General features: G+C 30.0%; 1 protein-coding gene across 2 annotated transcripts; it reads left to right on the top strand.

Annotated features, from left to right (window-relative positions):
• The first annotated feature begins 7,435 nt into the window (after positions 1–7,435).
• Positions 7,436–20,755, top strand: LOC136203070 (aldehyde dehydrogenase family 2 member C4). 2 transcript variants are annotated; one of them, XM_065994118.1, is made up of 9 exons: positions 7,436–7,594; positions 9,058–9,200; positions 14,691–15,074; positions 16,697–16,786; positions 16,870–17,047; positions 17,856–17,989; positions 18,751–18,888; positions 19,172–19,233; positions 20,344–20,755. In XM_065994118.1, exons 1-9 carry the CDS (start codon positions 7,486–7,488, stop codon positions 20,615–20,617), a joined length of 1,512 nt encoding a protein of 503 aa, XP_065850190.1. In that variant the 5' UTR covers positions 7,436–7,485; the 3' UTR covers positions 20,618–20,755. The 2 variants fall into 2 exon arrangements, with proteins under 2 accessions (XP_065850190.1, XP_065850189.1); XM_065994117.1 differs by having other exon boundaries at positions 7,439–7,594; positions 16,870–17,043; positions 17,852–17,989.
• Positions 20,756–22,354: the final 1,599 nt, after the last annotated feature.

Genomic DNA, 22,354 nt, shown 5'->3' with positions numbered 1-22,354 from the left:
TAATGTTGAGCAATAAGTATTGGAATGTTAAAAAACACATAGATCAAGACAAAAAATTTAATGCTTAGACCAAAAAACTAAACTAAAAATTGTTGGAAAATTAAAACGACTTATATTTTGGAAAAAAAATCACTTTCTAAAACGATTTATATGATGAGATGAAGGAAATAATGATTTTCTTTAAAATTTTGTGGCTAAATCCATAATTAAGCTCTTAAACTTTCATGGTTTTAAGGATTAAGCCATGATTATTTAGTTTTTCAAAATGAGCCTGTGAACTTTAATTTTTACACATATTGAACCCCTTGTTAATGGTTTATTAGCTAAACCATTAGTGAATGGCTCAATTTGTTTAAGAATTAAAATTGGGGAATTAGTCCTTAAAACTTTAAAAGTTTAAAGACTTAATTATGTATTTTGACATTTGTTTATTTAATTATCTTACTATTTTCAAAGATAATAAATAAATAAACTTTACATTTTGTTTAAATTTTGAATATATATGTCCAACGACTAAAAAAAATAAAATGAAAAAAATAAAAAATCCATAAAAATGACTTTGTATTTTTTTACTTTAAATAATATTATTTGAATTAATAATTGAATTTAAAATTTTACTTCCAAACTAGTATATAAAAATAACTAATAAAAGAAATGTTTCTTTAAATTTGGCTATACTAATGTATAATAAATTGAGTATATTCAAGTTATGCTCAGTTTTTACAATTAAAAAATCATATTAAGTCCTGTAATTTTTATTTTTGCATACATTTGGATATTTATTAATAATTTAGCTAATGGAAGCGTTAATAAAAAAAGTTTAATGTGTGCGAAACTAAAATTGAAGAACTTAATTAAAAGAAAATATTTCAGAACTAAATTATTAAAATCATGAAAGTTTGAAAATTTTGTTTTTAGATAGGTAGACCCAAATTAACTGTTTGATTTAAGCCAAATTCATTGTTATCTCATTTACTATAAACATAACCTAATTAATTTGATAAGCAATTGAATCAATTAATGGATGGTAAGTTTGATTATTATGAAATTGATGGCATTAAATGAATTACTAAATTAGTAGTCAAGTCTATTACTAAATCAGGTACCTTGTCACTTGTCACAAAAAGATTCTTGTTCCATATTACTTTTATGTCATTTAAGTTTTGATGTTAAAATGAGATATTTGCACAGTTCGATAAAGAGAGGTTTTGAGTAAAATTAGAGATCCATTACATTAGAGGTTTTGGCTAATCAAATCTTTAATGATAATGTTTGGTAAAAAGATATTTGAAATGAGTTTTATATTAAGCATCGGGTTTTTCATGTCACTCGGAAGACCCCAAATTCATATTTGGACATGTGTATTGTGACTCCACGTAATAGTTAAAATAGTGGAGTCTCTTATAATATACGTGAGTCCATATTACACGTGTCAAAATATGTATGGAAGGTTCTCCACAGTGGCGGAACTAGGACCCTGGATGACCCGGAGCTCAAACATATCAGTAAAAAAAATCGAAATTAACTGTGTGGTTGACGGTAAATTTTTCAAAGTTCAGCCCATTAAGGCTGGGCAAAATTTTTTTAGTCTCCAACGCATTAAAACTGTAAAAATGTTATCATTTATTTAGAAACTATCATTGAACTAATAGAAAATTAAACATGTGAAGGTAGTCGAACATAGGACCTCTCAAATAAAAGTAAGCATCCTTAACCATCTCATCTACCTTTAAACATTGAAATAATACTATATAGAGTCAATATAATTCTTTCCAAAATATTACCAGACACCATTACTAAAAAAAAATTCTCAATTTTCCCGCTACCTGCCGAGGCTCGAGCCCCCCTAACCCCCCCCCCCCCCTGGTTCAGCCCCTGGTTATCCATTTAACATGGAGAACCAGATGCTTTTAATAATTTACCGTTTGAAAGAGCTTTTTTGACTCAAATTTCTAATTTTCAAAAAGCTAGTTTTAGAAACATTTTCAATTAGCTTATTACTCCATCTATATTGAATGATATTTTTACCCCTCGTTACTTACGCATTTATATGATTTAAACATGACTATATTTGAGTGGTAAATATCAATTAATAAATCTAAATTCACTATTATGTTTTTGGAAATTATAATGCTATTATAAATTATATGAATTAAAATTAATAATTAAACTAATGAATATTATTGGAAAATTTGAAAAAAATATAAAAATATTAGGTTTTTGTTTTAGTAAAATAGTAAGTTACAAATTAATGGGTATATATTAAAAAAAACGTATTATATAATATTCAAGATAATACTAGCAATCTAATTCTAAAGTTATTTTTATCAAACATTCATGATTATAGATGAAAATCTAAAAATCTAACAATAATTTCAGTTTAAATATATTTTTATGTATAGCATGTGTATATGCCATTTTTTTTCAGAATGTGAATTATTAAAAAAGAAAATAATACTCATAAAATACTAATGTCCTTATTTGTCATTTTATACAAACATCTATTAGGAATTAGCTAAGTTTTACCAAACAATTTTACATAAATAGCTAATCAAATCAGCTAATAACTATTTGTCAAACATAGCGATCGTTTTTTTTTAAAGAAAAAATCAACTATTATTAAGAAATAAAAACATTGTCAATACAAAGAGCCTCGTCTAAATAACTAGGAGCAACAACATCAATAAAAAAATTAACATTGGAATGAGAATGACGAGCCATTGAATAGGTCACTCTGTTCTGCATCAGCATTACACGTAACATAACCTGTAGTTGGCTTCTACCATTGAGCTGTCGTTTGCCCCTTACACATCAAACCTCCTGAACTCGACTAGCACCCTCCGTCTGCACCAATGTCCATTCTGAAAGAAACTGGCCTACACTTGTAACCTTCCTACAATTCCCCATCCACAACTTGGCATTATACTGCTGCCAGATTTCTCACAAAATAACAGCAGACATGTGCACTTCCTCGCTCCCCATCATTGACAACATATACAAGGCCCAGTCCTCCATCCAGTCCCACTCGGGTCCAGGAGCTTGCAAACCAGCCACCTCCCAACACGCCTTTACATACTCAAAACCCGAGAATAAATGTCAACCATGTTCAATATCCGATGAGCATAATAAACAATTACTCGTAATAAAAAATTGTCCTCGTATCAGTCGCAGTTCAAGAGGCAATAGTTTAGCACATAATTTCCACAAAAACAATTGGTTTGTACTCGGAATATGAAGGTTTCATAATCTACTCTAACCCACACTGGCCACAGTCCACATGCGTGTATTTTCAAGCAAATAATAACTGGATTTAGACGAATACAAACCATTTCTAGAAAAATGCCAAATGAGCTTACCATCTCTAGCTGTCGCAAACACCACTATGTTAAAAATAATATCGACTTCCCGAGACAAGAACCATTCAACCAATCTACCCCATGGGTTTGATGAACGTCATGAGGCACCTGAGAATTTTGATGGGATAGAGTGGCTCTATGGCCCTGAACTATACGCTTCACCTTTAAGATTAAAGTCAGACAGTGCTGGCTCTACTAGTAAAATTCATTTGAAAAATATTAGTGTTACATGTGGCCATGCAAGAGATTAAGTTTTTATAGAAAAAATGGCTCTCTTTTAGGTTTTTAAGGAAATCCCACATTAGAAGGTAAAAGGAAATAAGAGAAAACTATGACGTATATTAACTTGTTATCCCACATTGGAAAAGTTTAACTATGTAAAGCTTTTCCAAGACTATAACTGGGCTTTGAGCTTTAGGCTAAAAGCACCTCACAACTTGCATCATCTAATTCTAAGGTTTAGTTGTTTCCTCTTCTTTATCTATTGTAATATTTACTCGTAGTGAAATATATATTTGGTAGTGTCCGAGAACGTAGGTAATATTGACCGAACTTTGTTAAAATTTTGGTGCCCGAGAAAGTATGTTCCTTTTGCTACTAAAACTGTTTAAATGGCCGGTGCTTTTTCAGTAAAAGATATCTGCTCTGGTCAACAAACTTTTTGGTAAGAAAAATAGCAAAGTTGGTATCAATATCTTTCTTTCAAAACAAGAAATTTAATGATAAAATTTTCACTTTAAGAGGTGGCTGAAAAATTGAGTTATGGAGAAAAAAATAAATAAATAAAATAAAAGAAGGAGAAGAAGAAAATGGTGATTCTACGTAATGTAGGGAATTAATACTGACTATCCGGAACGAAATAATCCTTTACTTTTTTTAACCCCTTTTTCTTTTCGTTTTTTCAAAAAGAAGAATAGCCCCGATGGGGGTTCTTTTCACCCTTCCCTCACGGTACTACTTCGCTATCGGTCACCCGGGAGTATTTAGCCTTGCAAGGTGGTTCTTGCTGATTCACACGGGATTCCACGTGCCCCATGCTACTCGGGTCAGAGCGAATTCTCTTTTTTAATTCACTTCAAATTTAGTCAAAAAATTTCTGATGAATCTAGCTAGATAAGATTCTAAAGATATATGCATAATTGTTGATATTGGTTGACACGGGGCACAGAGTTAGCCGATGCTTATTCCCCAGATACCGTCATTGCTTCTTCTCCGGGAAAAGTTCTATGCAAAAGCTAAATTTTTAGTTACTTTTCCTTTAAAAAGAAGCTAAAATTATAGCGGGACCCACATTTTTAGTAGTAATAATAATAATAATAATGTTATTATTAAAATACGGATGTTACATGAACTGAGATTCAGTACACGCTCACTGCACCAAATGATCAGAGATATCCCGTTTAATGGCACATTCGAGGGGTACCTATGCTGGAAATGACCCTAAGTTGAAACCTCTAATACTTAAGTTGTATATACAATCTAGAAAGAGAAAGTAGCGAAAAGATCAAAACTGTAATTCATGTCCCCTTAAGTGATGAATGAATACTTCTGTAATATGATATTCCAAACCTAATAGAAAAGATTAATATGCTCCTTTTGAGCCTGTTTAGAATGACACACGTAACTTGTACGTGAAGAGTGAGAGTTGGGCATGAGTGTCCCGCGTTGAACCTTAATTGGATCACTCTGTATCAATTCAATTTCCTGGGTTTTTTTCCTACCAAGAAATACAGTGAAGACAGTCGACAACAATACCCACCCAAGCTAGCTATTTATATTTTATTCTAACTCAATCATATTCCTATACAATTAGTAATTCTTAATTATCTAACAAAAAAAAAAAGCAATTCTTAATTATCCAATTCTCATGGTCAATCAAATCTTACCAACATCAATTTATTCTCATATGATCATATAACAATAATCTCAGCAATATATATATATATATATATATATATATATATATATATAATATAAACAATTACTCCTACCTCTCATCCAATAAGCTAATCAAATTGTTCGGGTTCTTGCTGACCTGTCACTTGCTTCCCCAAGTGTCGTCGGAATGCGATGGTCGGTCGTTAGAAAGTTCGTTGAAGTTATCGAAAGAGAGAACATAGACTATCACGAGATAACTAGCGTTTAGAGGAGTTTGAAAGTATGTTCATTTCACCGCTAAAACTGTTCAAATGGCTGAAATCTAACATTTTTTCGGTAAAAGATACCCACTTGCATCAACTCACTTTTCAATCAGAAAAATAACAGAGTTCGTATCAAAAATCTTCCCCATGAAACAATAAATTTATTGGTAAAATTTTCATTGTAAGAGATGCCAAAAATTGAGTCACGAAAGAAAAAATAATTAAAAAAATAAAAGAAGAATGAGAAGAAAATAATGATTCTACATATGAGCTAGGGGAGGAAGACTATGCACAAAAGCCAAAATTTAGTGTACTTTTCTTTTTAAAAAAGCTAAAATGTTAGTGGATCCATCTCTTAATATTATTATTAAAATACAGATGTTATTTCATCAACATTCTCTGCACCAAATAATTGAAAATATCTCGTTTAATGGCATATTCGAGAGGTACCTATACTGAGAATGGTCATAGATTGAAACTTTAGTGCTTAAATTGTATATACAATCTAAAAAGAGAAAGTAACCAGAAAAGCAAGACTGTAATTTATGTTCTCCTAGTAGTGAACGAATACTTCTTTTATATGACATTCCAAACCTAATAAAAAGACTAATATACCCCTTTTGAGGCGATTTAGAATGACATGTGTAACTTATATGTATAGAGTAACAGTTGGCCATGAGTATTCCGCGTTGAATCTTAATTGGATCATTCTGTATCCTTTTCAATTTCATGATTCTTTTCCCACCAAAAATAAAACAACAATAGAAAGCATACATCCATATCAAACAAAAATGCTATATAAAAGTATAAAAATAAATTCTATAGTTTTAACCATTGGCAAATAGTTTATACAATTAAAAGTTTTCAAATAGAAATTTTTTATTTTATAAAATTTACAGATTAAATAATCTGTAAGTTAAATTTTTTATTAAGATATATTTGTAATTTAATTAATTTGTAAAATCGATCTTATATTTCAGATAATTTATAAAGTTAAGGCTCATTTAGTTTACCTGTTCTGTTTATTATTTACTGGTGTTGGAAAAATCTGTTTTTTAAACGTATAGATCATCTGCTTTTGTCCAAAACTGTTTTTTATGTATAAAAAATAGGGTAAATTTCAAATAAAACCCATGTGGTTTTACTAATTTTCAGATAAAGGATTGTGGTTTACTTTTTTTGTCAAAACAAGGATTGAGCTTTTCAACTTTAGCAAAATAAGAACTTTTTCGATTGATACTATTAAAATCACTCTTGACGACTTCAAAAATGACATATTTGAAGAACTACTAATATTTTAATCAACTTTAATTCTTCAACTTTTTTTATTTTGAGATCATTTAGATGATGTTTGATAAAGAGATAGAAAATTAATTAGAGAGAGAAAGTTCCAAAAAAGATGATTTTCGAAAATTGAAAATGTAGTTCCATAGCAAATATGACATTGAACAACTTTAATTCTTGAAAATTTTCATTTTGAGGTCGTTAAAGATAGCTTTAATAGCATTAATCCAAAAGGGCATTGTTCTATTAAAAGTGCGAAACTTTAATCCTCATTTTAACAAAAAGTAAACCATAATCCTTTATCTAAAAATTAGTGAAACCACATGGGTTTTATTTGAAATTTATCCTAAAAAATAAATAAGAGGTTTCTAAAAAGCATCTACAACTTTTCGTTTTAAAGTAAAAAAGCAAACAGAAGTAAAAAAAAAAATGAAGTAAACAAACACCCATTTAGTTTTCTAAAATATATTGTATTAAATCGCTCAATTTTAAAGATAAATAGTCACGATAATATTTTTATATGGAATGATGTAACACAAGAATTTATTTATGTATTTTACTCAATTATATAAGTAAAAAATAAATAAATAAATAGAGGAATGCACAAAAGTCCACGACGGCTAAGGCTTGTTTGTGTGTATATAAAAGAGACGGCAGCATCTGTGTTTAGAACAACCAATACCAGAAACGAAAAGAGAATAGATATGGCAACTGATCTTAGCAATGGAACTTCCGATGAGTTTTCGTCGGTGATTCCTACCATCAAGTTCACCAAGCTATTCATCAATGGAGAATTTGTCGATTCCATTTCAGGTTTTCGTTTTCCCCAAATCAATTTAATTAAAGTCTCGTTTGGTTTCTTTCCTTTTTCCCTTCTTATCTTCTCAATCCCTTTTTCTGGAAACAAACACTTCCTCTGATGTCTTATCCCATATGTAGATATAAATTTTCATATAATTAAAATTATATTTATTTTCATATCAATATATATTTTTCAGATTTTAAAGATATCTTTTGGTAATAAAATTAATCCAATGGTGAAAACCACATCAAATAACGATACTTTGTAAAAAACAAAATAATTATAACGGGCACCTTAATAATAGTAGAAGAATAAGGCTTTTCCTCCCTCTTTCTTAAGAAAATTTAAGTCATTTTTGTTCAGGAGTTCCTTACTTCTTTTTGCATTTATTATAAAAAAATTCCTATTTTCTTTTTCTTATTTTACTTTATTTGAAAACTATACTTTTGATTCTTTCTTTTGTTATTCAATGGATGTATCTGTTTTTGACTATATATTTTTTTAGAAAATTACAAAAATAAACTTTTAATTTGGTCAATTAGCAAAGACATTGTTCATTGTTTAAAGGTTTATAAACGTAGGTCTATGCTTTGTGAAATTTTTACTTACAGTATTTACGAGTCAATTTTCCGCTCCAACAATATTTGTGGTTTAGTTAAAGATATTGTTACAAATTCAGTTTTTTTAATTGCTCTCGTAAATAGTCACTAACAATTTTATTATGGAATGATTGAATTTATATTCTATATAAAGCGTAGATCCCTGTTTACAATCTTTTACTATTTTTATAAATTGGATAAAGCGCATAATTTATTTTTTCTTTATTCGTTTCGTTTTGAGGTCAACAACTGGATTAATTAGATAACTTATAATAAGGGTACCATTATAGATTATTAATTAGGATGAGATCCAGATTTCCCATATAGTTTTGGCAAGTATAAATTTAATCGAACCCCTAACTTTTTTAAATAAGGCCAACAGAAAAAAAAACATATTAATTTAATGTTATTTGACTCGTTATTTAAATGTCAAATTTAACCTTTTGAACATTAATTATATCTAAAAAATTATTTTATCACCAACACAATTACAAACAATTTATCAAAATATTAATATTTGAATTTGTGAAATACAAGTTAATGACTAAAAAAATATATATTTTACCAGTTATAAATAATTTGTCAAGATGCATGAAATTGCTTCCCTTTATCAATAATATTGTTTGGAAGAGCGAATACGACAGTTGAATAATTGTTAAATACGCCCGTTCAATTTTTGTTAAGCAGAAATAAAATTGATCATGTTTAATTCAGATTGCGTAATCTTAACAACGATATAACATTTTTAACCTTTTATAATTTTTTATAAATTCTTTTCCTTTTGTGGTTTTTTTTATGAAGTGTTATTTTTTTACCATTATATATTATTTTATTTAAATTTATAGAATTTCTGAGATTTTTATATAAATGAACAGGAAAAACTTTTGAGACAATAGCCCCAAGAAATGGAGAAGTGATAGCAAAAATAGCAGAAGGAGACAAGGAAGATATTGACTTGGCTGTGAAATCTGCTCGCGAAGCATTCGATTATGGCCCATGGCCACGCATGTCTGGTGCTGTATGTATTCTTCTGTCACACTTATTTAATTATTGCTTAATCACGTCCAAAATAATACCATGTCCTTTTTCATTCAAACTTAGAAAAAGACAATTTATAGTTTAATTATTTTTTGGAACCACCTGGGTATCATCAATTAACTAAGCAATATGGGTTCAATTTGTAAATCTACCTACCCTCAATTTTTCTTGGAATTATCAATTTAAACCCTATTATTATAGAAATCCAATAGATGTGTAATTTATAATTAATCTAGAGTTTAATGTATTAAATTAAAAAATTTAGAGGTTCAAAAAAGTTTGATACAATCAATGTTAGGGTTTTGTTTTTTCCTAGAAGAAATATGGAGAAATGATAAATAATTATTGGGTTAATTATAAATAGATGTCCCGTAGTTTTACGGATTTATAGATAGGTATCTGTGATATTTTTTCGTTATAAACGCGACACTGTGATTTACAAAAAAAAAAATTATTTTTTATTGACATTGTCAAATTTGGCCAATAACGACCTCAAATGAAATTTTTAAAGAGTTAAATGATATTTTAACCAATTTTAGCTCTTCGATTTTGTAGGTTTGAGGTTATTTAAGTGATGTTTTTGATGAGAGAGAATATTAGTGTTTAGAGAGAAAAAACTCCAAAAATGATGATTTTGAAAAGTTAAAAATTTGGTTTCATAGTAAATATGATACAAAACAACTTAGATTCTATTTTTAATTTGAGTTCATTATTGGCCAAATTTGGAAAGATCAATAAAAAAATGAAAATTTTGCAAATCATAAAGTTACGTTTGTAACGAAAAATATCACAGATACTGATCTACAAATCCGTGGAACTACATGATATTAATTTGTAATTAACTCATGTATAATTATTTGATTTGGATGCATCTGTCCGGAAAGTAATAAAATTAGGAATGAATATGGTTCGGTACAATTTAAGAATTTAAATATCTAAAAATTAACGATTCAATCGTTCTAGATTTTTCTTTTTATCCAGTTTTAAGATCTCCAATATATTTACCAGTAACGTTAAGAATTTGAAAATCTTCAAAGAATTTAAAAATCTCCAAAATGGTATCCCACTCACTTGGGTTCTGTCATAAATGAAATTCTAACTGTTGAATTGAATTATGGATTTTTTTTTTTATTCATAGAATCTGCAAAGCCGTAAATGAAATAACTTTTTCCTTGTTTTGTATAAATGAAGCATAAAAAAAACAAAAATAAACAAATGGTATCATATTATATTAAATAAATTTCCTATTGCGTGATATCTTTTTTATATATATATTTCTATTTGTTGAACTATTTTAAACTAATGTTATAGATATTATTATTTATGAACTGACAACAATGTTTGAAAAGGTCAATTTCTGAAATTAGAAAAAGAAAACAGAATTAATTATTATTTGATTTTTTTTTTTTTTTGAAATTTTTTATCATTTGAATTAATAATTGATGATTGATGTATTTTGTAATTAATTTATTTGTAAGTGTTTTTCTTATTGCTATTTTTGTGGAGTATAATGGCTCACACGGATCCTATGATAGCGAATTATCCAGTATTTGCTCTTTTTGCCCTCATACTTTCTTTCTTTCCTTATTTCCCTCAAAACAAATGCAATTTATCATATTAGCTATCATAGTTCAATCTTAGCACATTAGGCATTGTACTTTTTTTATTTTTCATAAAATTTTGTTAAGAATATCGTCTGTCTAGGGCTATTGTACTTTGTCGTGCTCAGTGTTCGGCTCGATAATAACTCGATCATGTTTGACTCGATTTATAAATGAATCGAGCTTGGGAACAATAAAGTTCGGTTCGAAAGCTCATAGGAAAAGCTCGTTAACAAACTCGCGAACAACTCACGAGCAAAATATTGAATTCGAACTCATCAATTTTTTATCGAGTTGAACATGAGCAGACAAAGACGCGGCTCCATTACAGCTCTCCGTCAGTCAATGGCAAAATTTTAGTCAAAGTGACATTATATTAAACCTAATTTTTTTTAAGCTGCTTCTAGATTTGGAAAAGTAACGTCGGCACTGACTCTAAGTACATAGACCCTGTTTGATAAATAGTTTTTTATGGTAAAATTAAAGGTTTGAAATAACTTATTAGATCCAAATAGCTCATTTTATAAGTTTTTTTAATTAACTTATTGCTTCATCTCTTTTGAATGATATTTTTACCTCTAATTATTACCCTTTGACCCCAAATAAATGTTTTATCATGTTCTTATTTGTCATTTATCCCGAACAGTTATTAGCAATCAAGTAAGTTTTACCAAACAAGTTTATACAATCAGCTAGTTAAATCAGTTAACAAAAAATGTAATAAGCTAACAGTTAATGTAATCAGTTATCAGTTAACAGATAACCGCTATTTACCAAACAGGTAGGTTAAAGAACAAAAAGTTTTAATTAATTAGAATTTCTAACATTTCCTTTTTATTTTTAAAAGAAGAATTTCTAACATTGCTCTTCAAAGAAAAAGAATTTCCAACATTAAGGAAATATTAATTAAAATCAATAAATTTTATTTGAGAGAGTGTGAACTAAACTGTGTCTGAATAGTCTTAAATTAATTAATCAGACTTAATTATAAAAAGTAATAATTATAGTCCAAATTGATATTTCTAGATCATGTTAAATGTTCCTTTAACATCAAATGAGCTAAACCTTAATTTCTATAATTTCTTGGCAACTTAGTCAATTAAAGTAAAAAGCAATTACTTTAACAAATCAATATATTTAAATTAAAAATCATCAACTAATATTTTATATTCAATAATTATTATTTTAGTATTTATTAAATAATTACATTATTTAATACTTTCGGTATTTATAATTAGGGGTGCCAACGAGCCGAACTGATACCGAACCTGACTTGGCTCGGCTCGGCTCGGCTCGAGAATGAAAAAGGTTCGGCTAGGCTCGAACTTGAAGCTCGTCGGGCTTGGATTTTCTAAGCTCGGCTCGAGCTCGATACAAGTTCGGCTCGAGCTCAATTCTTTTCGAGCCAGCTCGAGCTCGTTTGGTTTTTACTTTTTCGAGCTTGTAATGGGATCGGTTCGAAAAGAGCTCGTGATTCGGGTCGAGTTTATAGTTCAAATTTAATATTATTATTATCCAACTTAACAAATAATTCTCAGAATAAAGAAAAAATAAAAAAAGTCATTCGATAAACAAAATAAAATGTCAAAACAATTCAAATTTAACACAGTCAACTTACAACATTTGAAATATATATATATATATCTATATAATTAAGAATTCGTAAAATATATATTAAAAAATAATCGAGCTTGTTCGCGAGCTTTCGAGTCGAACCTAAGAAAGCTCGTGTTTTGACTCGTTAATCCTCGAGCCGATCTCGAACTCGAGCCGAGCCCAATCGGGTCGAGCTTTGACCGAGCTTTGACCGAGCCGAACTCGAACTGTTTGCAAACTACACAGGCTCGTTGGCACCCCTGTTTATAATATTTAATGCTTAAAATTTAGCATTTAGTTTTTTAAAAAAAGAAATTCAACATTTAATTTTAAATTTTATTAAACAATAACCAAGTCTACTTATTTCTGAACGGGTTCAAAATTTATAAAAATACGATGACCCGACAGTCTGATCCAACCTACCTTTTACTATTAAATATTATACAATTTGAAAAATAAAAAAGCATATAAATTTAACGTTTAATTTCTGATCTATATAGTATTATATTTATTTTCGAGTATAATTTGTAATTTTAATTATTACTATTTTTTTAAGGTGAACTTATGTGGACTGAAATCCGAGTCCACCTGAACCCACACAGGGTCGGTCTTGACAATTTAGAGGTCCTAGGCAAAATAAGCAGTAAGGGACACTTTTAATATAAAATTTACAATTTAAGTCTCTGTAAGAAATATAGGAAACAACTACACTTTCTCCTACAAAATATTTTGTAAAAATCTCCTGCAGAACGTAAAATATTATAGGAGATTTTTTGAGAGAAAATTTTCTCTGTAACTTACCTACAAATAATTGTTTCTTCTACGCATTTATTTGTAGGAGTTAAATAATAATAATAATAATAATATATGTCATGTATTTGCTTTTTCTTCTTATTTTAGAAAACCTTTTGTAAAAAAAATTACAAAGGTGGGAATTGAACTCATGTACTCTTTAGTCAAAGAACAATGTAATATTATAATACTTTAAATTTATTTATTATATTTAAAATATAAGGTATTTATATATATAACTCTAAATTTTTTTTGGCCCCCTCCGGTTTTGGCCCTAGGCTGGCGCACCCCGGGCCTAGGCCCAGGGCCAGCCCTGAGCCCATATCTACCTTAATTATTATCGGGCTTGACTAGATTTGAGCTTAGCAATTTAAGTGTAAGCTTATTCAATTTAGGGAAAATTACACAGAAATCCATCTTTTAAAAACTATTTACAACTATGTCAAGTCATAATTTTGAATTATAACAAACTAGTAAAATCAGTATTTTTAATATATTTTCTAAGGTTTATGATTTATGAATTGGAGTCTAGATTTCTTAAATTATGGTATAAAATCATAATATATAGAGAATAATAACTTATTAAGAATTAAGTTTGGTGATATGATTTAGTTGTAATTTTGTACTTAATTATGATATTCATGTATTTGACCCTTAAATTTATCCAGTCCGACCTATGAACAGTTTTATACCCATAAAAAAACATAAATTTTTTTTATCATTTTTCAGAAGAAGAAAAAATCTATGCTCAATTTTATATAAAAAAAAAAGAGGGGTCCAAATTTTATATATATATATATATATATATATATTATAAATGTGTTAATAACATTCAGGTTTAAAAGAGATCCAAAATAAAAATTAGGTATATATAGAGAGAATAATTTTTTATTATGAATATATTATACCACTCAAGTCTAAAAATGATGCAAATAATATGAAATCTGTGGCCTAAATTTATTTTATCATTTATTAGAATATATTTTAAACTTTTATGTACAATTTTTTTTAAAAAGAGTCTTTATCTTTTATTTCGTTTAGGGCGTGTTAACAGAAGAAAATGATATTGGATTGAGTCCGTCTAAACTCATCTAAGTCTTTTTATATTTTAGCAGGGTTAGAAATTTATAAAAATATAATGACTCGGCAGTCCGATCTGACCTACCTATCACTATTACATATTATACTATATATCTTCAAATATAAAGTTTAATTTTAATTATTACGTTTTAAAGGTGAGTTTTTATATATCGAACTTATGATTTGATTTTCAAATTTGAGCCCACTTATATATATTATCTTATATCTACCTTAATTATTATTAGGCTTGACTAGATTTGAGCTTATCAATTTAAGTGTAAGCTCATATTTAAGTTTAATCCGATCCGAGCTATGAATATGTCTAGTCGGACTGGATTAATTTTTATCCTAATTAATTAGTGTATAATTTGCAAAATTTCTAACGGCACAACAATGATCAGGCAAGAGGAAGGCTGATGTTGAAATGGGCAGAATTGATAGAACAAAACATAGATGAATTAGCAGCACTAGACACTATGGATGCCGGAAAGTTGTTCACCAGAGGAAAAGCGATCGACATTCCTCATGCGGCCAGCATGCTCCGGTACTATGCAGGAGCCGCCGATAAAATCCATGGAGATGTTCTGAAAATGTCAAGAGAGCTCCATGGGTATACTCTACATGAACCAATAGGTGTTGTTGGTCATATAATACCATGGAACTTCCCTAGCACCATGTTCTTCATGAAGGTTGCACCTGCTTTAGCTGCTGGCTGCACCATGCTTATCAAGCCTGCCGAGCAAACCCCTCTTTCGGCTCTCTTTTACGCTCATCTTTCTAAGCTGGTAAGGTCAAAAATACTCCTAACGGTTTTTGGACACATATAATTAATAGAGATAAGGTATCGAAATAGGCCTGGAAAAGTATCAATATGGGCTCCACGTACGAAATAACACCAATACAAGCTTAACGTTAAAAAAAGAATACCAATTTAGCCTTTGATAATGAAATGTGACACGTCATTTATATTACTCCGTTAAGTTCTGATCTCTCTCTATGTAAAATTGACAGAACTTAAAGGAGTAATATGAATGGCGTGTCACATTCGTTACCAAGACCTAAATTGGTACTATTTTTTAAACGTTCCGCCTATATTGGTGTTATTTTGTACACATGGACTAAATTGATACTTCCCCGAAAAACAATAAATCTATTTTGATACATTATCCCTAATTAATAACTAGGGATAAGATATAAATTTAATCATATGGTTATTAAGAAAGAGCGGATTAATCTCCACGTATATGCAACCTCAAGTGCTGGTCACTTAACAAAATTTGAAATTGCACATTTTTGTTAATGAAAAAAATAATAGATTTTGTTAATGAGGTTTTTTGTACCGAGATTTTTAATACGCTCTTCCCCAATAGCTATGGATCTAAATTTATACTTTATCCATAACTATTTAACAATTAATGTTTTTTTTTTTTTTGTTTAATCCATAATTCTATCTCTGACTTATAAAAAATATTGGTGTTTACATTATAATCTATGATTTAGTAATATTTACCTCCTGGTCAGTTAAAATCAATAAAATTTACATCAATTTGGACGGGAGTAAAAAACGAAGTTTAAATTCCGTCAAAAAAAAACGAAGTTTAAATTATTTACAATGACAAAAATTAAATACAAGTTTAAAATTATCATTCATGTCACTTCGCTAAATAGTGTACTAAGAAAAGGAAGAAATATAGTATTTCTATATTTAGAAAAGTGACATGAATTATAGTTTTGAACTTGTATTTTGTTTCAACCACGATAAACAATTTAACCAACATCTCTTCGTGCCGTCTAAATTAATATAAATTTTATAAGTAAGCATTTTCCAGAATCGAACCAAACCCTTATCTATCTATTTTGCTCACCAAACTCCTAAACATTTCCACACTGTTTGGAGTGAAACGAAAAGCAGAACCAAATAGACTAAGGCCTTGTTTAGTAAAGAGCGTTTTGGGATAAAAAGAGTGGTTTTGACAAACTTTAGAGGTTTGACCACTGAAACCTCTAATTGAAGTGTTTGGTGGAGAGAGGTTTGGGAGAGAGTTTTGGGATGAAAACTCTAATTTAGAAAAAGCTCTTAAAATGAGCTTTTTCAATTAGCGTTTTGCAATATTAAAACGAATGGACTTCTTTAACCCTAATAGATAGACTCCATCTTCTCCTGCGCCAAAATTAATGCCCTTATTCGTCTTTTTGCACAAACTGCTATTATCAATCAGCTAATTTTTACCAAACAGGTCTACACAAACAGCCAAACAGGTCTACGCAAACAGCTAATCAAATCAGCTAGTCAAATCAGCTAATGTAATCAGCTAACAGCTAATTCCTAAACAGGCCTAAGTCCAATCAAAGAAGGATATTTATGTGCTTAATTGAGTTTCTTTTTTCCCCTCTTTTAATTGATAAGGCTGGTATTCCCGACGGAGTGATCAATGTTGTTACCGGATTCGGAGCAACGGCTGGTGCTGCCATTAGCTCTCATATGGACATTGACAAGGTTAGGGTGTCGAAGAACAATTTTATGCATACCAAATCAATTTTTATCCTTGAATTTTGAGTAATTTTGGTGGTAATTTTCAGGTTAGTTTCACAGGATCTACTGAAGTTGGACATAAAGTAATGATGGCAGCTGCAACAAGCAATTTGAAACAGATTTCACTTGAATTAGGAGGCAAATCACCTCTCCTAATTTTTGATGATGCTGATGTTGATAAAGCTGCCGATCTTGCTCTCCTCGCCATCCTTTATAACAAGGCAAGTTCATAATAGGGATATTGATACATTTGTGGTTAATCTGTAAACTATTTCTCCGTTTATGGTATTTTTAGTTCATTTTGCCAGTCATAATATGTGCCCGAGATTTTGTTTAGACATTTAAGTAGTTTGCTTGTCTGACAAACGGACTGCTTCCTTCCTTTGCTTATCTAGTGGCGAGAGTTATTCAAAGAGCAGAAGAATCTCTTCACCACACATCAGTCTACCTTTAGACAGGTGGACCGTGAGAGAAAGCAGCACGTCTATCAATTAGGCGGACTGCTTTCTTTGACAGGGTAGAAAATTTATTGTCCCCATCTTGTTATACCCTTACTTGTCTCCTATTCAATTTTTGACACGTGATATAATTATTTTACTTTAACAAAAATTAATAGGATTAAGTATGAGAATTATACCATGTGTCATAAATTGAATAAGAGACATATAAGAGAATAGAAATATGCCAACATCAGATTTTCTTTTCTCTGACAATCCGGCTGTTTAGTGCCGAGAGCTGCTCAAAAAGCGGGAGAATCTCGCCACAGGCACCAGTCCAGTCTGCTTGTCAGACATTCGAGCTGCTTTGAATGTCTTAAAAAAAATAGAACCTTTGACACACCATTATGATTGGCTGAATGAACCTAAAAACACCATAAAAGTGGAAATAGTTTTGAATCCACCATAAATAGAGAAATACTTTAGAAATTACATAAAAATATCTTCTTCTTTTTTACATTATAATGAATTTCAAGTGAAACTTTGGATTGAATTGTATAGAAAATAACTTGTTTAGTATGGACATTTTCAGGGAGAAATATGTGTGGCAGGATCAAGAGTTTATGTTCAAGAAGGGATTTATGATGAAGTTGTCAAAAAATTGATTGAGAAGGCCCAAAACTGGGTGGTTGCCGATCCATTTGATCCTAAATCTCAACTGGGTCCACAGGTGAATATTCTTTTTGTACCAAAAAAAACGTTGAGGGGTGAAAAAATTTACAAAAAGATTTACATATTACTCTATTTATGGAGATTCTAACAACGAGAATCGAATTCATGTGAAAGTTCGATTCTCGTTGTCTTTGATGAAGTCTCCATAATTGATAGAGTTGTAAACATGACGGGACGAGGATGGAAGATTCTAAACCGGAAAAAAAATATTTTTTCATTTTCCACCCTCAGAGTTTTGATTTTTCCATTTTAAGTATTAATTAAAAATAAAATTATATAAAATTATTATAATATTTTAATTAAATAAAAATAATATGTTTAAATTTTTGGGAAAAGTACGATTTGTAAATAGATGAATGCAATTTCTTTTTTCTGTTATGTAATAGATGAATATAATTTCTTTTTTCTGTTGCAAAAAGGGCATGTGTTTATTATCTGGTTAGAAAAAGAAAAGGAATTTGACTAATGATGTTAGTCTTTAGAAACGTGACACGTTGACTTTCATGATGAGACACAAAAAAAAATTTGATTTTTGCTTATTTGACGTGTTGACTTGATCACGTGAATGTAACATGTCAAATGATGTTAATTAAATTTTTTGTTTTATTAATTATATAAAGCACATGCTCTTGTTTGTAAAAATAAAAACATCATTCCTTTATTTTTAAATCGATGAAATCACAAAAATTAATTATTTAGCAAATTATTAACCGATTAATTTGGAATTAAAAAGCATAATTGCATCCTATATATATGCAGGTTGATAAGAAACAATATGAAAAAATTCTGGGTTACATTGAGCAAGGCAAAAAAGAAGGAGCCACTCTTTTAACAGGCGGTAAACCTTCAGGGACTAAAGGATACTTTCTCCAGCCCACCATTTTCGCTGATGTTAAGGTAAAATTAAAAACCAACGCACTTTTTTTTTAACAATTATTAATTTTTATATGATTAATACGTAATTAATTAACATATCCAAAATCATAAATATGCATCAATTTTACATAATCGCATCAAATAAAACTAACGAACTATAAGATTAGTTTTCACGGCATAAATAAATACCTCTTGTAGATTCTCGAGTACTGGACTTCGGGTCAGATACAGCAAATACAAAAACATTACGAGATATTCCTTTAAATCCCTAGTTAATTGTGATATTTTTTTATTTATGGAACAGGAGGATATGACGATAGTGAAGGAGGAAATTTTTGGACCTGTAATGTCACTAATGAAGTTCAAGTAAGTATTAATTTATTTTAAATCAAATTTTATTCATTTACTTAGATGAAATGCCAAGTTTGAAACTTACAGTTTTATTGTTAAGTTCATTAAATTTGAAGTTCTTTTTTATATATGTGCTAGATAAAGAGAAATTTCATGGTAATCCGTAAGAAATACACTAGCACCTGTGAATATCATTTTGCATGAGATGATTGGTATAAAGAAAAAAAATATAAATGTAGCATTAATTGATTTGTCAGGTGTATTACTCCCGAAAAAAACCTCTAAAAAGATTTGTAGTTAAACACAACTAGAGTCATTCAATTTTTTCCGCTACGTTCACCAAACTTTAATTTGTACTATAAAATAAGTCAATATTGACTTTTGTCCTCATATAATTATTTTTATTATAAATTTCCAACTAAATAATATGCCAAAAACTAACGTGGCATTACTTTGACTATGGACTTAAATCACGTCAGATCCAAATCAATATAAACTTCTAGAGTGTTCTATCATTGAAATTGACATAACTTTTTTTAGATTCCGACACGGCATGAGTCCATAATCAAATCATATTACGTCAATTTTCCAGTGCATACTTAACCTAACAAGTATAATAGTAACTTAGAAGAACAAAAATAAGTGTTTAATTACTTTTATAGTAAGAAATGAACAGTCGTCATCACATTTTGCACCATACATATTATTTTGTAAGTTCACTGGAGAAAGTATAGCCAAACTCAAGCCCATAGTCATTATTCAATTCTAAATAACGCCCTTGTATATCAAACTTAACCCTCGTACGTGATAGCCTATAAGCATTCATATTGTTGGACTTCTCCTCTATGGAGACATCTCGTCTCTCTTCGGTGCCCATGTTCTAGACTCCTCCCCAATAGACTAGGATGAATCACTTAAATCAAGTGTTTGTTCACTGGCCTAGAGGTGGCGCGGAGTAAACTTACTCTCTGTAGTAGCCCTTACACCAACTTGAAGTCTTAATATGTTCCAATCAAAATTTCTTTGGAGTTATATCAATAGTTGGCGCTAATTAACCTCTATCCATATCCATATACAATGACGAATTCAGGATTCACTGACACGAGGTAATTTAACGATTTGCAGGACAATAGAAGAGGGAATCGAAAGGGCAAACAAAACAAAATATGGACTGGCAGCAGGGATAGTAACAAAGAACATAGATGTGGCAAACACAGTATCAAGATCAATCCGTGCTGGCATTATTTGGGTTAACTGCTATTTTGCATTTGATAATGATGCTCCTTATGGAGGTTATAAAATGAGTGGTTTTGGAAGAGATTTTGGTTCTGAATCCCTCCATAAGTATCTTCAAGTCAAATCTGTTGTTACTCCTCTTTATAATTCCCCTTGGCTATAGATTCTTAAAACGCTGCCGTTTTGGGAATTTGTTGTGGGAATCTTTCTTTCATCATTCCTTTGTTTGTATACTGTACTTTATGTAATGGGAATCTTTTTCCCCTTATTTTACAAAAATTAATAAATTCAAGTTTGGAATTGTTATTTTTCTTTAAATCAGTCATTATTTTGCATTCTTTCTTAGGTAATAAATTTCAAGCTTCAATCAAAATTCTAAAGTTTGTCTTTGATTGGGTATTTCATATGATGAATTTTAGTAACAGCCTGTTATAACATTATGTTAAATGAATAAAAGGATAAATTTAGCCTATGAAATTGGCCCGTAAGATTAATTTAGTCTAAAATTAAGTTCGGGTATCAAAACCCGTTAATTTAGCATCTTGAATCAAATAAGTCTAAATTGACTTGTGTCGTTTGAGCTAATTTGACTCTAGATGTCAAGTTGAAGGGTTAAATTAATACTCGAATTCGATTTTGGACTAAATTGATCAATACTAAATTTATGCATCAAATTTGTTTCAACCCCAAAATGACTCACATGCCAATTTTTTTGGCAAGAGGACACTCCTAAGCCTCGAGCTCATGACCTCTCGGTTATACGATAACTACGTTTACCGTTGCACCAAGACTCGTCCTCAAATTTTAAATGGATAATTTATTAATTTATACGTTGTTAAATTTGTAATATTTTATGTTTTATGTATTGATTCTTAACGGGTAAAGGTACTATGGGTACCCGCGAATTTAATGGGACAGGTATGGGATGCAAAAAGTATATCCGTTAAGGTAATGAGACAGATATGAGTAATTAAAAAATAAATGTGCAAGGATTTGAGATTGACACTACCCGTGGACACCCTATCCGTAACCAGAGGTAGAAGAATTTAAGATACAACAGCTTAAATGGTTAATCAACAATTAATCAATGTTGATTTTGTAATACAGCTGGGTTATAGCAATATCTCATCTCATGTCTCTTTCAAACATTATTATGCTCATTTTAATCTTTATGTCTTATCAATATGGATGCATTATCCTTGTTGGTTTAGTTCATTATAATCTAATTATTTCTATCAATACTGAAAAAGTTGTGCAAAAGGAAAAATATGGCATAATTAAGTTGGATTTTCGAATTACCTTTTAAAACGTGGATAACTTTTGATGTGATTAGCAGTGAAAGAATGGATTATCGTGATCTTTGTATTATTGATCACGCTTCAACTACGCTAAAATTAATCGAAAGAATAAACGATAAATCTATGAACTAAGAGCGATTGCGTGAGAGAGAAAGGAAGAAAGGGCACTGTAACGAGGGAGAGAGGAATGCAAACTTTTTGTCTCTTAGATTGTTAGAGTGACTAGGTTTTTTTTTAATAAACAATAAGTTGTCTATTTATAAGGAGTGGTTAGGGAAAACCTAGTCTCTTCCCTCTTAATGGATCGGGTATGTTCCATTTACGGACGAATTGTATATTCGGCCCATATTTGAATATTTCCAACATCTTCCACTCGCACGTAATGGAACTTAATCTTATCTCTTTCTCAATCTCATTCATACTTTCAAATAGCTCATGGGATCGGCATAGACTCGAGAGTGCTAGTACTATATACTCGTTGGAAAATTATATAGTGTCTCGATGAGCATGTTACAAAGCCAATGTTATATACTCGTTGGAGATACATAGCCTTTTGATTTGAACATGGTTGTGACAAGTGGTACGTCTTATCTTAGAATCCA

Source organism: Euphorbia lathyris, chromosome 8, assembly GCF_963576675.1.
Source record: "Euphorbia lathyris chromosome 8, ddEupLath1.1, whole genome shotgun sequence".
NCBI lineage: Eukaryota > Viridiplantae > Streptophyta > Magnoliopsida > Malpighiales > Euphorbiaceae > Euphorbia > Euphorbia lathyris.
This window is presented reverse-complemented; position numbering and strand designations above follow the sequence as displayed.